Source organism: Rhodnius prolixus, unplaced genomic scaffold (assembly GCF_049639745.1).
Source record: "Rhodnius prolixus isolate KJV_2025 unplaced genomic scaffold, Rpr scaffold_4, whole genome shotgun sequence".
Taxonomy (NCBI): Eukaryota; Metazoa; Arthropoda; class Insecta; order Hemiptera; family Reduviidae; genus Rhodnius; species Rhodnius prolixus.
Window position 1 is genome coordinate 40,049,352 of NW_027411614.1, and position 21,321 is coordinate 40,070,672.

The following is a 21,321-nucleotide window of genomic DNA, read 5'->3' on the forward strand; positions in this document are numbered from 1 at the left end:
GGTCCTCAGGAGGTTGCTCTATCTTTATGGTTCACTCATTCAATCTTCTTCCCTCAGTGTAACCTATTGTGTAATGTTGGTTAGATGTTATGTAATTAATGTTGCTATTTGGAGAGGGTGAAGTGATCGGACTGGAGTGGGTGCACAACCCTCGGGTAAAGCCCTGAGATATGGTTCTTATATAATGTAGTAAATACTGGAGTAGGGAGGAGATACTATGGACTATAAAGAGGCTAAATGTGTTTGGTAGTGAAGGGGGTAAAGCCAATAAGGAGGCGGCAACCCTTGGTTACATTTGTTAAATGTGGTATACAGACCCCCAGCTGTTAAAGAATGACGATATGGTGTGTGTAATACTGTAAACTGTGTAAGCCGGTGGGTAAGTGTGTAGAAGTAAACTACAGGCCCAAGTTTCTACTAGTAGTACAGTGAAACTGGTTTAGTCCAGGAACAGAGAGAGAGAGAGGGGTAGTTCTGTGGCGCACGATGGAAACAAGAAGAAGGAGGTGTACACATCTATAAATATAAGCCTTTCTGCGAAGGTTTGGCCCCCAGTCTGTTTGGACTGGCTCTCAAGCGAAAGACTTGTAGAGAGGAAGTCTTGTAGAACTAAGCACCGACATCTTGCCCAAAGTGAGAATATTGTGCTCTCAAAACTTGGCCGTACTATTATAACATAGTTCCTTATTCTATCGCATTACCTCTTTCCATTACGCTGACTTAAATTAACTCCTCTTCCAAGCACTAAACGAGCATGAGACACGATGTCCTATTAGAGAATTCTAATGGAAAAAAAGCACACACATGCCTGCTGTAAGAGGATCTAACAAAACCTCACAATCCCTTAGTGAGGGATATTCTTATTCCGGAAAAATTCATTTAAAAATAAAGTAACTCTATTTACAAGCAATAATTAGATTCCTTAAGATGACACTAGAAGCCATGTTTAAGAAAAGTTCAAAAAACTTAAATTTGATTTTGTTAGATTGAACTTTAGTGGAGAAACTTTTACCGATAAATTTTTATAGGATCTCTTTGAGCAAGCTCAGTATCAAATTTGAGCTTAGCTTCTTGAGGTGACCAAAATATTTCAAAATTGATCTACACTTAATTTAAAATCAAAAAAGTAAAATAAAAGTTGGTGTTGTGCCTGCTACCTGCTGCTAGATTGTTCTGATAGTAAAACATTCAAAAATATTAGTTTGAAAGATTCGTTTGTTGTAGATTATAATGTTTAAAAAATGTGCTATTCTGAGTAATGTAAGTAATAAATATTTCTCAAAAAAAAAGAAGATGAAATAAGTATATAAGATAAACTTATTGTATTATAAGTCAGTGGAAGAATAAGTAATTCAATAGCATTAATAATTAAATAAATCGTAAAGAAGATAAAAATGAATTTCAGAAAAATATATGAAGGTACGATTGTAAAAACACTAATGGATGTAACTCGACAAGGAAAATGAAAAAAGTGGTATCAAATATAAAGAAGTTTTTGATTTAAAAGCTGGAGAGTATTTTTTACATGCTTTCTTCAAAGATGTTCATAAAAAAAGAATTGTAATCAAGAAATGAAAATAAAACAAGGTGCCGATAAAGAAGAATCAGGAGAAGATCTTGTATTGGAGGAATGTTGCCCAGGCTAGCAGGGGGCTTAGCCGAAAGGTTGGGTTGTCCATCATTGTAGTAGAGATTTTAAACTGGAGGATTAGAGCAATCAAAAAAAATTAAATGAGCAGTTGCTAACTTTCAAATATGTACAAATTTTCAATTTTTATATATACCATAAAATAAACACATTAATATTCTGGGATAAAGCGCTTATGGTCCAAGCTGCAAAGAAAATGAGGTGCATCTTCAATAAAACCTTTATAAATCAAGAGTAGCATTTCTCAATGTTTGGGTCGTGACCTCAATATTGGGTCATACTTACAAAATAAAAAATTGTCTTTTTTTATACATGTATTAGATAGATAGATAGATAAACATATTGTATTTTATGTATTTACACATTACAGGGGGTTCTGTTTGTGAATTAAATTTCATTAACAATCTGGTTAGTGTTCAGTAAACAAATAAAATTATTCCTGCTGTTACAAAAATAAATTATATTTTACATAAATAAATAATATATAATGACAAAAAAATTAAATAATATAAAATAAATATGAAGTTCACCGTCTCTCTACAAACAATTCTTAATGTTCCTTAAAGAGAAATAATAATAAAATACTTAACTGAACTTACAAAATAAATAAAATAAAATAAAAAAAAATTAATTTTGACCAAACTTAAAATATTACCATCATATTCAGACTTGAATACATTGAAGAGGATTAACAAAATTAATTTATCTTTTGAATTAAATTTAAGCGAAAGTAAATAAGGTTCAATCAAAATTTCTAATTATTATTACTATTATTACTATTATTCATTTATTATGAAAGATCTTAACTTTAGTATTTCTATAATGTATTGGTACACACTGTTCAACTGTTGGATTGAGCAGATTGAGAGTATAGCAGTCAAATTGGTGAATTATCTACATTGAATATATATTTAGATAAATGATGCTTTCTAAGAGGTGAATATACGAGTATTGGACAGTCCAAGAGGATGTGCTCCAAGCTCTCTTTACAGTTTAAATTACAGAGGGTACAGACAGTGCTTGTCTCGATGGAATTATATATGTATTATAAGAAGTAAAGATATAAAAATGTTAATTCATTGATATTGATTGTTACAGACAAAAGTAAAAGGAATATTTGAACTTTGTTTGCTGTTATTGAGATGCATAGATTCCTGGGCCGCAAATATGTTGGACACTCCTGTTGTTCAGCTAAAAAGTTATTAGCCGGTATTTAGGAAACGATATGGCCAGTACTGCATTGCATGCAAAGGATGTTAATGGAGTGTTAAATTGGCAAAAAGAGGAGTTAGAGAGAAAGATAGTAAAGATATGGAAATACAAAGGAAGTGCCTAGTGTGTAGAATGAAAGAAGAGGCGTTAAATTAAAATGGAATGTAAATTAGAGCCAGGTTATGAATTGTACTTGTGGATGTACGGGGACATCAGTGCCTCAGTCACCGAACTATGTACGGCATAAATGAAACTGTTTGAATGATAACTTTAGTAAACAACCTTACTTTGTAGAGGGGTGAGAATGCCCTTGTCAACGGAATATATCTCTCACCCGGGTGCCCATGGGCGGCATACCCACAGCTCTACTTCTAGGCTCATTTTCACTCTGCCACTGCCATAAATCTATTCTCCAGGTAAATCTACACATCAGACTAACTAAAGCTACAAACTAGAACATCTCAGTTACTGAACGCATTTTCCGCATGTTATGTATTCAAAGGTCCCCTTCTTTCTTGCTCCACAAAGATGGCCGTTAGATGTGTATGAACATGAGTTATTAAGAGGCCCCTCTCTACAAAACTTTACATTGTCACATAAACGAACTATTCTACATATACATCAAAAAACCTTCATTTTCTTCTACTACAATTACAGATGGCAGTGGAATGATATTTGAAGGTTAGCTCACAGGGTTAGAAGATTCTAGAACGTTATTCTACTCTGGCAAACAACGTTCCAAACCTCTTCATAATTGTAGTGAACGACGCTAGAAGACTTGGAATCCTTAGGATTTTTTTTTTTTTAAATTATCTAAAGTCATTGGCACTGTGAGCACTTTCTTGCGAAAGTTAACTGTCCTCTAGGTGAAGAAAAACATAAAGAATGGCAGCTGGACTTGAACCTCGAATCCTGGAGCACTACCCTGAGGTAATCCTAGATCTGACAGGTATTAGGGTGAATGTACATTTACATTCTTAATCATTATTAAGAAGTTATATTAATGAACCAAGACATTTAATGGGGTAATTAGCTATCATACGTCTCCAGTAATGCTGCATGTTTCGACAAGTATGGCAGTGATTGATCTGACCCAATTAAATGGTCATTAAAGCAGTATGGATTAGACGTTTAGTGACGATTAAGTTAAGAAATCTCTTTCATAAAATAAAAATCCAAACAAATTAGTTTTTTTAGTTAAAATAAAAAAATCCAATCTGAATAAACTTTTTTGTTTCGTTAATTTTTTGATTACTTTGTCAGAACCTCTCTTATTCATATTCATGATGCAATCTGAATTTTTTCTATTTTAATTTTAGTAGGGCTAGCAAGAGGAAGAAATAAGGATAAGCAATACTATTGGTAACCAAAATGATCCGAAAGTCATTCTAATAATAAAAAAATTGTCAAAGTTGGGTGTTTTTCAACGTTACACTTTTTCGTGCAGTTTTTGACGATCAACCCTTATACAACTGTCCTACCGGACAGTTTTAATAAATAGCTTCGGGATTCCAGCTGTTTTCTACTTTCAGCAAACCACATTTAGTACCAACAATTTTTTGTTCAGAAAACTCTGAAAATTTGCATTTTCCAGATAGAAACTGAAATTAGAAACAGAAATACAATATAGAAATTAGAAACGAGAGAGAAAGTGCCCATAAAATAAAGCGCGATGAACAAGATTAGTGGCAAAATAATCGCCTGAGACTTATTCACATCATTCGCAGCAAAACCACAGCCAGATAGGGCGACCAGCCATTATTAACTCGTCCCCGCTGATACTGGAACTGGGTACTAGACACGAGACAGAACTATCAGAACCCCATTCACCCAATTAATAATCTAACGCTTCCACCTCATTCACACAAATCACCGGTAAATTTCACGGCCTTTACACTTTATTGTTATTTGGATCTCTAAAAAAGGAAATCATTTCCATAATTCATATCTAGTTCTTATTGCAAGGATCCTTTTGTACTTCCTGCAAAGAAAGTTTAGTACTATAATTTACTCTAATATCTTCTTTTTCCGGTCCAGCTGAAATATTATTTCCTTATTTTTCTGAGATAATAAAAATATCTGAAGGAAATGAGAAGGTCTTCATTCTAGTATATACAGAGAGGTACCTGTAACCCGGGAGTGTTCAAACAAGCTTCTGGAAAATTAGAGGAAATCGATGTTTTAATATAACTCGCAAGATAGGAGGCAATGATAAAGAGGTGGGATTCTCCAAATAAGCCGAGATTACCACGAATAAAACGTTGCAAGAGATGAAAAACTTAGAAACTTGGAGGAGAAAACTGAACAAACAAACCTAATCTTAAGAATAAGCAACTTTTAAGTTAACCAAACTCAATTTTCTAGGCATTTAGCGTTAAGAAGCGAAAGAAAGTTTACGAGCTGAAAAATAAACAGTAATATAATTAATTTTTAAGACTTTTAATCTTTAGTTATTTGTATTCATTAAAAGATATATGTGAATTGGATATCCCGATTGAATAAACAACATAGGCTTAGTATGGAGCCAGAAACCACTTTTTATTATTGGATTGAGAGCACCAGGTGAGGCCGATTGACATCTCCTATCCCAAATCGACACGTGTATAGATATATTGACGATACACTCGCTGGTGTATTGAGTGTGTTAGAGTAATACTGACATGTGTATATTGTTGGCCATCCAACTCCAGCAGATATTGGCTCTCGAATATAACACCTCGTTATCTCATATTTTACATGGATACAATCTTCTTATTCTTTTATTATGACTTGTGTAACCTAAGTGTGATTTATAAATTAATTTATTTATAAATTTATGAGTTACACTGTCGCTTAAACTTTTTTTCTCTTTATATTTAATTTTAAGGCGAAATTTACTGAATAATATGTAACTTAATATAACTTGATGCTTTCTTCTTCTTCCGCTGGACCTTTCAAAAAAATATGGGCCTCATCCCTAATACTTCCTTGCTCTTTTTAGCTCCCCATCCTCAAGCAGGGCTTTCCTGGTTCATTGGATCCTCGTGGTCACATAATCTCTGCGCAACATCCTTTCCACTGACCCTGCCAGCTGTGCGCTCCCTTTCACCCGATTTTGGAGGCAAGATATTTTGTTTTGACTACTATTGTCAACTGCAATCTTCTCATCTGTCAGTTTAATTTCGTGCTGGCTTCCACAAATACTCCCCATATTTAAGAGTTTACATTAAGAACACTCAGCACAAATTATTTTGTTTAAACCTACCTATTTTTGCTCTCGTTTCAAGTTCCGCTGACTCACGCATACGTCAGTTTGTTCTTCACATAAGTCAATCAGTTATTTTCAATGAAAACATCCTTAGAAGACGCCAAGAAAGGAAAGCAGGCTTACTTGGCCCATCAACTTAGAGGCGACAACCCAGCAAGTACCCAAAATCTTTCTTACCAAAAGAATGAACACCTCTTAAATCTAAAGTTCAATGATTACGAACTTCCCAAACTTGATGACTTAATAATGTACCAAATATTTTTGATATTTTAGATTTGTCTGCAAAAAAAAAAAATCTACAGAACTACCAGAAAATTTAGAGAAAGAAGGGTTTAGTACCGTGTTGCAATAAATTCCTACCTCACTTTCATTGTAATCAGAGAAATTACCATATATGTTAACAATCAGTTTCATTAGGATGCTTCCTCAAATGCGTAGGATCAGAAACAGTTACAGAATAATATCTAAAACAGATGCGGTTAAGTTAAAGACAATTCTTGGGTTCATCTACTCCCATCCAAAAATTGAGGAAGCAAATATAACCAACTGGAAATGAAGTAAAATAACATGAATAAATAACCACTTCGTTTTAGGCTTTATAAACAGAAAGATGTACCAAATGGACAAGATGATAGTTTTCATTTTAGTAATATTTTAAACTTTTCTTAGTTTCTCAAAAGTGAAACTTAAATAACCTGAGTATTGACAATGTATGGCATTAGAAACATTGCCGCGACAATTTTTCGTTTCTCAATTTTATTTAATTCTTTATTTTTTAGACATCTGTTCATTTTGGCCTTGGATTTTATGTGGTGATATGGAAAAATTGAATAAAATATCACGACACCAGAACAGTGGTTTAAAAAACGTTAAGCCTGCCTTAAAAAAATTAAGCAATCATTACTTTAGTATTGGCAGCCACACTGAAAACGTAATTAATAAATTAATACTGAATTTCTTTAGATGGAAGGTTCGCAATTTATTTTCTTAAATATCCATCTAGAGCAATTATAATTTTTCTTATTCGTTATCATTCAATCTAACCCTCTAATCATCACAATAGTTAGGGAATTTGTTTCTCACAATCATTTACTTAACTCTCAACATAGTTTAATAGCAGTTGACTCTCAGGCTCAAAGAGCAAATTATTGAAATATTCCTCAGGATAGAATCACGTGAGAATTAAACACAACAGATTAATGTAGCCCAATTTTAGAGAACTGCAACAGCCACTTGTTGGACACTGGGCGTGCGACAGCTCCATTCATCATAGCTACATTACCCTGCGATATTTTGTACTTATCCAGTTACCTAATTAATAATTGAGGTTATGTTTCCATTTAGTTACTTAATTAATGTCACGTAGACCGTATTGTGAAACTACGGCCTCCCAAGAGGAGAAAAACTCTTGTTGCACTAGTTCTTCTTAGATTTACCCCCAAGCATAGTGCCTGTTGATCGTCGTTCTGTCTATCGGAAGACTCTGAAGCCAATAACCTCTAACTAATGATTACTAAGCCTCAATTTAAAAAGAAGAAATAATTAGTGAATTTAATTACTCATAGGGAAACAAGATTTCTTATTGAAAGACTTACCAATATTTGCCACTTTGCAAGGTAACGTTAACGTGTTATTTTGGACCACTTTCATGTGGCGTCCTTCTGTCAGGAATCTGGGCAACTTATCTCCACTCGCATAGGAATCTGTAAACAGAGTCGTAATCTATTATTTTATGCACAAAACTAAAAACTGTAGAGATTATTTTAGAAACGGCTAAAATAAAATAAACTGCAAGTATTTTGGTACATGTATTTCATTCATTGAAGGATTCTCATCAAAATCACACCCTCACAAGCAAACATTCAGATAACATTTCATTCATTTTAGTTTTCTTACACAAGGAGAATTGGGTTTCTAAAATTTAACAGGTCTGCAGAGCAGAAGGAAAAGATGGGAACGTATAAAATGGTTTCGAACTTGTCAACTTGACGCAAGAGGTACTTCCAAGTTTTAAAGAGGACTTAAAAATCCTTGCCATAAATTGACCATAAGAAAAAGCTTAAACTACAATTTAAAACCCAATATATTTTAAGTGAATTGTTACAGCAATAATCAGAATTTATAAAAAAATGACAATTCTGGTTGTTTTACTTTATTATTTCAACCCTGTAAATTGAACAAAAAAAAAAAAAAAAAAAAAAACTTGGAATACTTTTATCTTGTGGAATAAAGTTTCACAAAGGTTTGGACCAGGAAAAAAAGAAAGTACAAAAAAAAAAGGAACTCCAGGGAATGAGGATGAGAATTGTGGCAGTGCGTGTGGGCGGAAAGGTTGAGTTTGAGGAAGCAAAGCTCTGCCACTTCCTGATCTCTCACTCCTACGACAGGCGCTCTTTCAGAGTGTTCTGCAATCTGCACTCGAGTAAGACTAGAATATCTGATATTGGAAACTTTACTCTGCTAACGCCTTGACATTCCCACTTCCTTATCTCTATGTATTCCACACCAATACGACGCACGTTTGCCAGCAAGCATTCACATCGTATTTCAACAGGAATTACGCAATCTTCAGCCACTCAGAATAGACAAACATAAATACATATTTGGACATATAAATTCATTTGTTTCGTATTAATTTTCCTTAATTCCGACCAAATTTGGCACGCATAATGTTCCGCGCAAAAGAAATGGAATATTTCTCTATTTGGAGAGGAGTGCTATTACAAATAACCTCCCCTATTTGATATCACAAATAACTTCACCTATTTGAAGAGAAGTGGTAGGATACGAATACCAGAACATTCCTTGTTTATTTGAAAAATATTTTAATAAATAAGCCTAAAATGTGGTTTCTAGTTAATTAAGTTGTTAACTCTATTGTTGAGTGTAGGTAATTTATTGTAACCTTTAAATTATGAACATGGATCAAATTAACAGAGAAGTGAGCAGCACTAATGGAATTAAATAGGCTAGCCCAGATGACCGCACTGAGAACGTTAATTCCCGTTAAAACTCCCGTTTGTCGTGGGTGCATGAGCACATTTGTGCAGACGAGTGAATACTTAGTATATTTAAGAGAACTTGTTAAGCGTGTTAGTAGTGTTGATATCCGCCTGTATGCAGGGTGGTCGTGTATGCGAGCAAGAGATATTGGACAAAGCTTATGTTGATGGCAGAATGGTGTGGCAAACGGACCGGAACACCGGCCCTGTCCTGGAGGAACATGATGGTTGGTAGCTAAAATGCACACCCACTCTGTTCTACGCTACATCAACTAGCGAACATCTTCTGCGCCATACTGTTCCATATACGAAATAACCATGTATGCAATCCAGAATTGCTAGCTTAACATTAATAGTCTTTCTTTCACACACGGAAAGGTTTCAATAGATTGTAAATAGCCATTTGTAAAATCCGATTAGTCCTAGCAGAAAGAAATAATTAAAAAATGACATTTGTTTTTAGTTTCATCGGAAATACAAGATTAAAGTCCTCAAAGTCAGAATAGAACATTTCTAGCAAATTCTTTTATTTTTATGAGTTTTGTCTGCATGTGATTTTTCGTTTTTAATTTGAAATGTACAACTGTAAATAAATTTATTTACTGGAGAATTCATTGGCTTGATATAATAATTGAATGGTAATCATCCAGCCGTTGGGTTGTCCAAGAGGTCGTGGGATCACAGACGCTTAAAGCTTCCTTATTAGGAGCGTCTTTGAAGCTAAAGCATTTGGAACTTAGTGCGTGTAATCTGAGGTAACTAGTTTTGGCCGAGAAGGAGTATTGAGATCTGCTTATACCTTGGATACACAAGATGGGAGTGATAGTAAAGAATTATGGATTGGATAATTTGGATACGGTTTAGATTAGAACGCTAAGCAACGAGTCTCAGTGTCTAATAAGGAGAGGTGTAAAGCAGTGTTTTGTTATTAAGTGATAAGCGAAGTTTAGAGAGAGTGTCGAGTAAAGCGATTTATTAAAAAACTAAAAAAATTTAATTCTCCATTTCTTGATTTTCGACATTAGACTACCTTGATGATATGATAAGATCGAGATTTGAGAGTACAGCAGTACAATCGGTGAAGATGTAATTGTTACTTTGTACGGTAGCTTAAGAAGCTGTGGAAAAAGTGAAAAGGGTCCTTTTAATGCAAAGACTGATGATTTGTTCAAGTAAAGTTGTACGAAATTACACAGTTTGAATTCAATTTTGAGCAATGGTATGCATGGATACGCCATAAATATTGATAACAATTTTGAATCGTCAATTAATTTTTATTCATGATTTATAAAAGACCATTTCGTTGATTTATTAAAAATAAAACAAACAAAAAATAATAAATTTAGAATGAAAAATGGTCAAGGGGAACCCAATAGGTGGTAACTTCAAAGGGAAATTCGACTTTTTAGGTTAATGAAATAAAATTCTATTACCCAGCGTAGTATAAATAAAAATATGTATAACGTTCTTTCAGTTTTTTTTCTTTACATCAAAGTGTTTCTACTACAGGACACAACACATATTTATTTCTGGATCTTATTTACATTATATCCTTTAATGTGGAATGTTTACTTTCCTTTACGAAATACATATATATTAAATAATGTAGATTTAGGGACGTTGGAAAATATAAGCGGACATGTTGAGAAAATGGAGAGTAATAACTGGTTTTACATTATGCAATATGTTACTTGATGCAAGTGGAACTTAACATGGCACAAGATGAGAGCAGAGGAGGAACGGTAATGGGAAAATCATAGGGCATTAGGGTTTGGAATCTGAACAACAAAAAAGTTTATCTGCTTTGAGGAAAATGGTATGTTGTATTTCAAGAACTTAACTGGCTCTCTTTGGTAAGCAAATGTGAACAATATTGTTTAAGATAAAAAGGAAGCAACATAAATTCAACTTAAAGTAGCTTAATGTAGATTGTTTTTATAGAAAGATTATGCACTAAGCATTTTGCACTGGAATCGATGGCTAATTAAGCTTCATGAAAAAAAGTCAGGAGAAACTCTAGAAATTTCTGAGATTAACAATCTTACCAAGGAGAAATGATCTCGAATTGGTGAGTAGGACTTTCTTTTTTTAGTTTATAATTGCATTTATTTTTTTTTTGCAGTCTGATTCAATGTTATGCATCCTTCTAGACCAATTTTTGAACTTGTGAAAACATCCTACAACGTCTGCTTCTTTGATTTTAACGTTTTCAAGTCCACAAAGATCTTTAGTTATAAGAATAGGTGAATGTCTGAAAGTGCTAAATCTGGAGAGAAAGGTGAGTGCAGAAAAACTTGACCATTTTGAACCAATCAGAACTCAAGACCGAAATGTGTAGAGAAGTAACTTCGGGTTCCAGATTTTCCTGTTTTTTTGCATTCAGGGCTTCAAAAATGCTCATTTTTAGTAAAAACCCAATTACAGAAATTTATTATTTCCACACTTTATCTACACATTTTTAAATAAATACAAAAAAAAACTTAAAGTAAAAGATTACATGAAAGATCGGCTAGTTTTTACTTCAAGTAATAATATATTAAAGGTTTGGTAGAATAGAAAGCCAACTTAGTAGACCTGGAACAAAAGGGCTATCCTATTGTTCGTTCAGTGCGGACAGGAGAGTCCTCGCTCAGTGTCTGTAGAACAAGTACTCTGCCACTATCTCTACCAAGGAACATGGCTTACTAGCAACACCATTTATCTGAGTACGGCACAAGGTACTTTACAACAACTATTCCCATTATTCAAGTCTAAGGCTGCAACTAAAACCTTGTATTATTACTAATCTATTATTTTTTTTTCAAGTTATCTAATTTATTGATTAATGCTCTTTGTGTAAATTATTAATGAAAATAATAGAAGTTTAGATAAAGTTACTTAATTTTTTTTCTCACAGATCTTACACACAATAATTATGATGACAAACATAATTCTTTCTTTTGTGACTTCTCCCACATTTCGTTACTTCTTATGAGTTTTGGCAAAGAAGAAGTTCTCCAAAGCAGCAACTTTAATCCTACATATTGCTGATAGTCGCACTGAGCCTATAATACATTCATAAACATTTTTGCTGCCATTAATTACACGCTTGGACTCAAGAAATGTGGATCGAAAATGGGTGAATCCAAAAGCAAATGGATTGCCTTTCCTTTGAAGGTAAGTCTAGTACTACTAAAAATGTTATCTTTGTCAAAAACAGATTGTGCAAGCAAGCTTTCAAAAGCTATAATCTTTATTCTGTTTTGGATCTAATTTTAATAGGTTTCATAAACGTAGAATCTGCTTAGTGAGCTACTCGTTGTATATAATCTAAATTAGCTTAATATGCTAAGCCTTCTTTTTTGTCGATTGTCTATCCAGAGATCTCTTTTTTTTGGACATGATTTTGGCTTCAGCCAATTTGCCGGATCTCCTCAGTAAACTTTAAGCTTAATTCAAGCTTAGTGTGATTGCATTAAATACGATCATTAATAACTAAAGAGAGGAAATGTTTGATTTAATTCAAATGTTATTTTTAGTTTTTAAAACATTCTAATCACACAGAACCAGTACTCAGTTTTTAATCATTCCTGCAATACCAGACTTATTGAGTTTAGATGAAAACGAACATATATAAAAACATATTTTAATTTGATAACATGATACATACATCTTATACAAAAAGAGTTTGGTCCTAAAAATATAACGAAAATCGTTCTAAAATATGTATAAAAACTAATTAGCCTCACTCAATAATCCCAAATATAACTTTTTTCCTTTTGTTTTAATTTAACAGCCGAAAAGTGATATGAATAAGTAAATAAAAATAAATGAAACATGAAAATTCATATATCTCCATTTGCTCACCAACTTCTGTGATTATCTAAACATAATTGATGAGTTATTTTTTTTACCATGTGATTATCCTTTCTTTTATCTTTATTATTTTTTTTAAACCAAATCTCCAAAGAGCTAACTTATCAAATAAAATTATTCAAAAAAATTTATCGAATAAAAGTTTTAGATCTATAAGTGTGCAATGAGGATTCAGTTCGTTAAAGTAAATCCTAGTAACCATATTCTTTGTAAAAACTTCTTTTTAGTTACTAGGGCACTTCAAAAAGGACACTTCCTTTAGAAATGAATTCGAAAACTATTTCCAAAAGAATTTTTTAATTTTTTTTTCTATCTTCTCGCTATTTATACTTCCTTATTTACTTAACTAATTATTTAAATATCTACATTTTTTTTTTTAGAATTTGAAGCTAATCAAAAGTAAAACAATAAATGGCCAAAAACATCAGTTCTGTAAACTGTACATTCGATTGGAGAATATGGATGATGTTTATCTGGCAATAACTAGCCTGATCTGAAATCTTAGCCAACTAAAATTTTGTATTTTTGAAATATTACTTCATACTATTTTTTCAGAGAATCACTTTTTTTTTGGGCCAAGATCTCAAGATATGTGATTAAACAATATCAAAATTTTGCAAATGATCGCTTGCTGAAAGAAAAGAAAATTATATCTTATATAAAAATTATAAATGTGGGTAGTAATACAGATTACAATTCTCATTAAATAAATCAGTTAAAGTATTTGTAAATGCAGATAGTATAAGTTATATATTGTACGGACAAAGTAGGAGTAATTTAACCAGGAAAGGAAAAACTTCAAAGTGAGATATCAAAGTACGTGGTTATCTCCAGAGGGAAGCTGATACACTAGTTCTTCAGTTACTCTCCAAAGTTACAAGTAGCTGGGATTATCCCGACATATCTTTTACCAACCCCCACCTACATAGATATCTTCTTCTCTTTACTAATGACTTTTACTTGATTTAGTTAAAACGTATTGAAGTATTAAAAAAAAAAAAAAAAATTCATTAATAATCTTGTTTTGAAAGTATTCTTTTTATATCCTCTGGTAAATAATGTATATTTTACTAGCCAAAATATTTTGTGGGTTGTCAGATTTGACTAATCTGTTTAGTCTGAATATCTGTATTAGATTCACTTCGGTTGTTGTATTTAAGAACCATATCTCTTGTTTGGATTTTACCACAATACTTTATGGACAACAAGCACTTGTTTACGAACAGAGAGATAAGCGTCCATTATCTTATTTTTTATTATTTGTGGTCTGCAGTGCTCCCTTAAACCTTTCTCGAATATAATTGTCATTCTTTTCTTCAGTACTATGGATATTTTTTTAACGTTCGATAGTAGTAGAATCCCAAAAGCAATCTGAGATTGGAACGATCCATTAAAGCCATTTTAATTACATGTAAGTGGAGTTTGACCCTAGCTTTTATAGTGATCACATGTGATTTTTCTGCTCTGTCTTTGAACTGATTTTTTGAGTGGTTAGAGAAGGTTTTCTCAAATAAAAAACTTACGTGCTTATTCCAAATTTTTCGGACTTCATTTTGTGTTTTTTAATTTTTCAATCCGCTTTTAGTTTATTCAACAGTTTAAGAAAAATTTTTATTTTAACAGAGTTAATATTTGTTTGATTTAAATCAACTTACATCAAGTATGAGTAGTGGGGATATGTGTTCAACAGAACGTCACGTGGAGGCTCCGCCCACCGAAAAGGTCTACAATATTGAAAACAAATTTGTGAGTGTGCTATTTGATAAGCTTGATTTTTTATCAAATGAAGTTACTTCTACTAGAGACCAAATTAATGCATACAAAAATGAAATCAGCAGTTTTAAGAAAGAAATTTTAAAGCTTGTTTCCGAGATAGAGGGATCGATTAGGGCCTTAACTGAGAGAAATAAAGAATTAAAACAGGAGAATAACAAATTAAAAGAGACAATTGACTGCGTTTTTATTGAACTGCAAGAAAGTATTCAATATTGCAAATATAAGGCAGTTAAAATTTTAAACATCCCATATAAGGAAAATGAGAATCTAACTCTCAAATTACAAAGAGTTGGTGAAGCTGTTGGGTTTGATAATATTTGTGAAAAAGCGTCTAGTTTTTTCAGACTGAAGCCCAAACCTAAAAGTAACAAATACCCCCCTCCAATTCTATTAAAATTTATTAATGATGCTGATAAAGAAGATTTTCTAAAAAAGAAAAAATATTCAAAAAATAAATTAACTTCGGAATTATTTGGTGACCCTGGCAAATTGCCTATCTTTGTCAATGAATCAATGTCGCCTTTTAACTCCTCGTTGTTTCGCGAGGCGAAGAGTTTGCAGCAACGTCAAATACTTAAATATGTCTGGTTCAGTAACAATTGCATTAAAGTTCGACAAAATGAAAGTTCTGCTGTAATTCAAATTAAATGTGAAAAGGATCTGTCGCAATTTGTACCAACATCTGATGTTATCAACACGCCTGAAATTTTGACAACTCCCGGAAATAGCAATTCTACAACTCAATTGTCAATGATTAAAACTCCAGGTAAAATCTCCAGGACCAGGAAAAATCCCAACAAGAGGACGAAAGCTTCAGATTCTTTTTTAGGACAAAAGCGTTAAAAACATCCCCCTGCAACCTAGTGGCGAATGAATTCAGAGTGATTTTTTGGAATATTAGAGGTTTGACTACTTTATATAATCTTGATTCAGATGAAATTAAGTTTTTGTTGTCAGCAGACGTGATCTGCCTGTTAGAAACCTGGTGTTGTTTAGAAAACGTTAAATTGCCAAATTTCTTTTGTGATTATTCGATATTTAATGACACCGCTAGTAAATATCACAAAAAAGGTAGAGGTTCAGGAGGTATTATTGTGTTGGTCCGTTCAAATTATAATAATATTACTAAAATTTTTCATAAACACGAACATTGGTTTTCTTTGCTTATAAGCTCTGATAATGAGTCGTTTCTTGTTTGCGCCAATTATTGGCGACCTAATTTAAGTGATGAGTTAATTGTAAACAGTTTTAAAGATCATTTAAATGACATAATTATGGAATTTGGTCATATCAATATAATAGTAGGCGGCGATTTTAACGCTAGACCGGGCCTTTTAAATGATTTGGAAGAAGATATTTTGCTAGGATCTATTTTTAATAATTGTAGAAGCTCATTAGATCAAAAGTCAGATCGTAGAGGTGTTTTGTTAATTGATACGATGGAGGAAAATGGATTTATTTTGTGCAATGGCAGAAGTCCGTCCGATATTCCGGGGCAGTTTACGTATTTAAGTGAGAGAGGTTGTAGTTGTATAGATTTATTATTTATCAATTGTAATGCTCTTTCTATTTGTAGGGACTTTGAAATTGTTAATACGACTGGTAACTCTGATCATAGTTTGTGTTTATTAACTTTGTTATTTATTAACAAAACTGAAAAGAAGGTTCTTTCTAATGAAAATAATTTAACTTATTATTCCATTGATCGAAGAAACGTAAACAAATGGCTCGATTTTATACAGAATATTGACGTTTCAACCAACATTTATATAAACAGTGATGATGTTGATCTATTATCTTCTAACATAACTAACACTCTTTATCTTTCACTAAACGAAGCGGGCATAATCAGGAAAATTCATAAAATAGGCTATGTTGGTAATAGTCCTTGGTTTTCATCTGCTTGTAAAAAATCAAAGGCTAATTTAAACCGTCTTTATAAACTATTTAAGAAAAATCATTCACAGCAATCTCTGTCAAATTATTTGTGTGCTAAGAAGAGCCATCAGACCCTTGTAAAACATTCCAAACAACTATATGAGGCAGAATTAAAAAATACATTTTCTAATGTTACCAATTCAGCTGAATTTTGGAGGGCAGTAAATAGGTATCGCGGTAATAAAAAACCTGTAAATTGCATCTCAGATAGTGAGTGGCATTCGTTTTTCCTTAATATCTACCCAAATAATATTGATTATAATTTTACCTTTTTTGGACACTTTCAGCCGGAATTAGATCAAGATATTAGTTTAGAAGAACTGCAACTAAGCATATATAAGAGCGGAAGTGGTAAGGCTCCTGGCGTTGACCTTATACCATACGAGGCCTTTAAAATGTTGACCCCGTCCTGGGAACACCTTTTATTACAACTTTTCAATCTGATATTCAAACAGGAGAAGATCCCCCAATCTTGGTTCGCTGTGAAAATGAAAATGATTCATAAAAAAAGTGATCCTAAGGATCCACTCAACTATCGAGGAATCGCTCTTATTAACAACATTGTAAAGCTCTTTACGCAGATTTTATATGACCGCTTAATAACATGGTGTGATAAATTCTCTTTAATTCCAGAAGAACAAAATGGCTTTAGAGCAGGCAGGGGCTGCATTGATGCCACTTTCACTCTTTCTAGTGTAATAAATCTTAATCTTAAATTCAACAAAAGGCGGATTTACATAATTTTCGTCGACCTTAAACGAGCTTTCGATTCTGTTCCTCATGGATTGTTGCTGACTAAATTATATAAAATGGGAATTAGCTCAAAGATTATTCGCATTATTAAAGCCTTATATGAGCACTCGTATATAACCTTATCGGGTAATTATGATTCTGATGAAAATGTTAATATCACTCAAGGGGTGTTACAAGGGGAGAAGCTAAGCCCTCTGTTTTTCAATCTTTATATTTCTGACATCGTGGAATATTTCAGGGATAATGGAGCAAGGGGAATAAGAATTAATAGCTCTAATGAACTCCTAATGTTGCTATATGCTGACGATCTAGCGATCGCCGCATACTCCCCGAGAGATGTACAATTTAAACTTAATTTGCTTAAATCTTATTGCGATGTTAATTTATTAGAAATCAACACGAGTAAAACTGTTGTCATGCCTTTCTTTAAGGGTCGGCCACCGAAAAATATTCCAAATTTCTTCTGCAACAATAAACATATTGAAATAGTCCACACCTTTACTTATTTAGGAACCACATTCTCCACTTCCGGTAAATTCTTACAAGCTGCTCAATTTTTTAAAACTAAGAGTATGTTGGCTGTCTCTTCGGTTCTTTCTATTTTAGCCAAAATGAAATGTGACTCTTGGGAAGTTAAAAATTATTTATTTAACTCTCTAGTATCCAGTGTTCTCCTACATTCATCTGAACTGTGGGGATTCAAATATGCCGATATTGCCGAGAGAACACCTCTAAAATTTTTCAAAACTTTGTTAAAATTATCCAGGAATACTCCAGATGCATTTGTCAGGTTGGAGGTTGGCCATACTCATTTAATTTCAAAAATTTTTAAACGTACGGTCTTTTTATGGCAGAAGATCCTAGCCATGCCCGAAAATAGATTGCCTCGTATCTGTTATGCCGCGTTGCTTGACAGCATTGATAGCCCTAGCATCCCTTTTAACTGGACCGCTGATTTGCGAAAGCAATTTCAGATTATTGGCTCCGATGATGTCTGGGAAAAACAGTACATACCCGAGGGTAAACTGACAGATATCTTGGCAAGATTCAACAATAATCTAATTAGTAAGGATGTCGAATCTCTGTTAAACGCCAAATTTAACACGTTCCTTAGGAATATTAGCAGTTTTGGTTTAGGTGAACAATACATTCACTTTAAATGTCATATCGATATGATCAGAGTTGCCAGTCAACTAAGATTAATGTCTGAGAAGAAGCCTCAACTGTATATCCTCGGTAGGGTTTATAAATTTAATACTGGTTCCTCCTGCCCGTTATGTGGAAAAGATCAAGATGATCTAATTCATTTCTTGATTATCTGCCCGATTTTGGATGTCCTAAGAGCCAAGTATCTACAGGCGCAACACATTAACTTTTCTCCCAGTATTCAGCCTAAAATTGTGTTGGAGAACCTTTTATCTTTTGACTCAGTAAACAAAGTTAAATATATGTATTTTTTTATAATTAACTCACTAAAAATTAGAAATTTGTTCTCATTAATTTAATAAGTTTTTTTTGTTTTTGTTTTGTTTTTTTATATAATATATAAATAAATTGTATTATATTTACATATGTACTTAAATTATTATTTTTTTTTTTTTTGTAAACTGAATTTATTTTTTTTTTTGTTTTCTTTCTCTTTTTATGTATCTTTTGTATTTTATCCATGTAAAGACACGGGTCAACCCCTTGCTACAATTTATTGTATTATAAGCAAGTAATAATAAAATAATAATAAAATAATAATAATAATTACATGTAAGTCCTTTTCACTGCCTAGTTTTCTCAATATATATTTTAATTTAAATAACTTACATGGGGATTAAGTCATCTATTTCATTTATCAACTTAAAATAAATGCTTGAAAGTTGAAAGTTCTTACATAATGACATGGTGTCATCAGCATACTGTATATATTTCAGCAAACTCATTAAAATATATTATAAACATCAGCGGCCCTTATCCAGATCCCTGAATAAAACTCTCTTGTATATTTTATGTATGAAGGTTTTCCATGAATTAACAATTTTTTTAACTAGTTAAGTAATGGACAATGGTTAAGTAAATCAAAAGTCAGTGAGATGTAAAATGTGAATAAAATTATTTAAAATAACTAAGCTCATTTCTTCGAGGAGTATAGTAGAGGGAAAATGGCGGTTCTGGCGCACCTAAATTGTGCCAGGTCCAAATTCCTCCAAATCTGACCGGGTAATCATCGAGTTCAACAAAGCTGTAAGCCATACCCATCAGCACCAGTCTACCCCCACCTATCATCGAATTTGAGAGATATTGAGAGTTGAAATTTTTTTGGGTCACGGTTTTGCTGTGAAATGGGGCCCTTATAACTGCCACAGTAAACAACAGATTACTGGTATGAAATTTTGTGCTCTTACACACTCTGTTTTACTGAGTAGTATACTATAGTTTTCTTGAGTACAGTAGGGCGATTGGAAGATTCAAACCCTATAAAGCACCAGGCGTGGATGGAATTTACCCCGTCTTCCTGCAGAAGGCGGTGGAGGTGCTGACACCACACCTATGTAGGATCTTTAGAGGCTGTTTGGCCTGGAGATTCATACCAAGAGAATGGCAACAGGTGAAGGTCGTATTCCTCCCGAAAGTAGGGAGAACGGTAGACCAAACGCCAAAGACGTTTAGGCCAATAAGCCTGTCCTCCTTTCTGTTGAAGTCGATGGAGAGGATGATTGACAGGTTTATAAGGGACGAGATTTTGAGTATTAATCCTCTTAATAATCGCCAATATGCCTATCAGGCAGGGAAGTCCGTAGACTTGGCTCTGGACGACCTAAATAGGCTACTCCAGAAGTCGCTTGACGACAAGGAAATCGCGGTAGCCACCTTTTTGGATATAGAGGGCGCCTTTAACAATGTGTCCTCAGAGTCTCTTGTTGGTGCACTGACAAGAAGGGGCACGCCCCCTACGATTAGTCAGTGGATAAGGACTAGTCTTTTGGGAAGGACTAATATAGCCACCATCGACAATTCATCTCTTGTGGCCAGGGTAAGCAGAGGCTGTCCGCAGGGAGGCGTTTTGTCGCCATTGCTGTGGACGTTATTAGCCGATGAAATCCTGACCAAATTAACCGCGGAAGGTTTTCATTGCCTTGGGTTCGCGGACGATCTGGCGATCGTGGCGAGGGGGCGGTTCGCGGTAACCGTCTCGGAGCGCACTCAGGGGGCGCTCAATATTGTGAACAAATGGTGTAGAACGGAGGGTCTCTCCATCAATCCCCACAAAACTCAAGTGGTTCCTTTTACAAGGAAGAGAAATTTACAAGGCTTACAACAGCCAATGCTCGGAGGGGTTGTGATCCCCTTTGCCATGGAAGCCAAATATTTGGGAGTTATCTTTGACCGAAGGCTGACATGGAATTCTCATATTAATGCTACCGCACACAAAGCCAGAATCGCCATGGGTAGGGGCAGGAGGCTATGCGGTAAAAGTTGGGGATTATGCCCGAAGATGACTCTGTGGATTTATACCTGTGTCGTGAGACCAATGGTAACCCACGGGGCGGTGGCGTGGTGGACGAAGACCTTGCAGATGGGGGGGCCGGGAGCGCTCGGAAGTATTCAAAGGTTGGCCTGCTTGAGTACGACGGGTGCCATGATGACTACCCCCACTGCGGCCTTGGAGGTCCTATTAAACCTTCCACCACTCCACATTCACGTCCAAGGCGTGGCAAGAGCAGTTGTGGCACGACTACAACAGGGACAAGCGCCCATTTATCCCAGGCATACGGGGAAATATCAAGACCTATGGGAGGAGCTGGAGGCGGACCCGATTTTGGGCCTGCCTACGGACATAATGACTCCTAGGCATGACTTCCAAAAACCCTTCAAAGTCCTGATTTTAGACAGAGGGGCAT

At 34.1% G+C, this 21,321-nt stretch overlaps 1 protein-coding gene across 2 annotated transcripts in view; it reads right to left on the reverse strand.

Moving 5' to 3' along the window:
• Positions 1–21,321, reverse strand: part of LOC141455859 (neurotrimin-like) — a 433,945-nt gene that overhangs the window by 156,177 nt on the left and 256,447 nt on the right. For both annotated transcript variants that reach the window (XM_074131299.1, XM_074131298.1), the window contains exon 3: positions 7,703–7,810. In XM_074131299.1, coding sequence (XP_073987400.1) covers positions 7,703–7,810 — 108 coding nt within the window. The remainder of the gene's footprint in view (positions 1–7,702; positions 7,811–21,321) is intronic.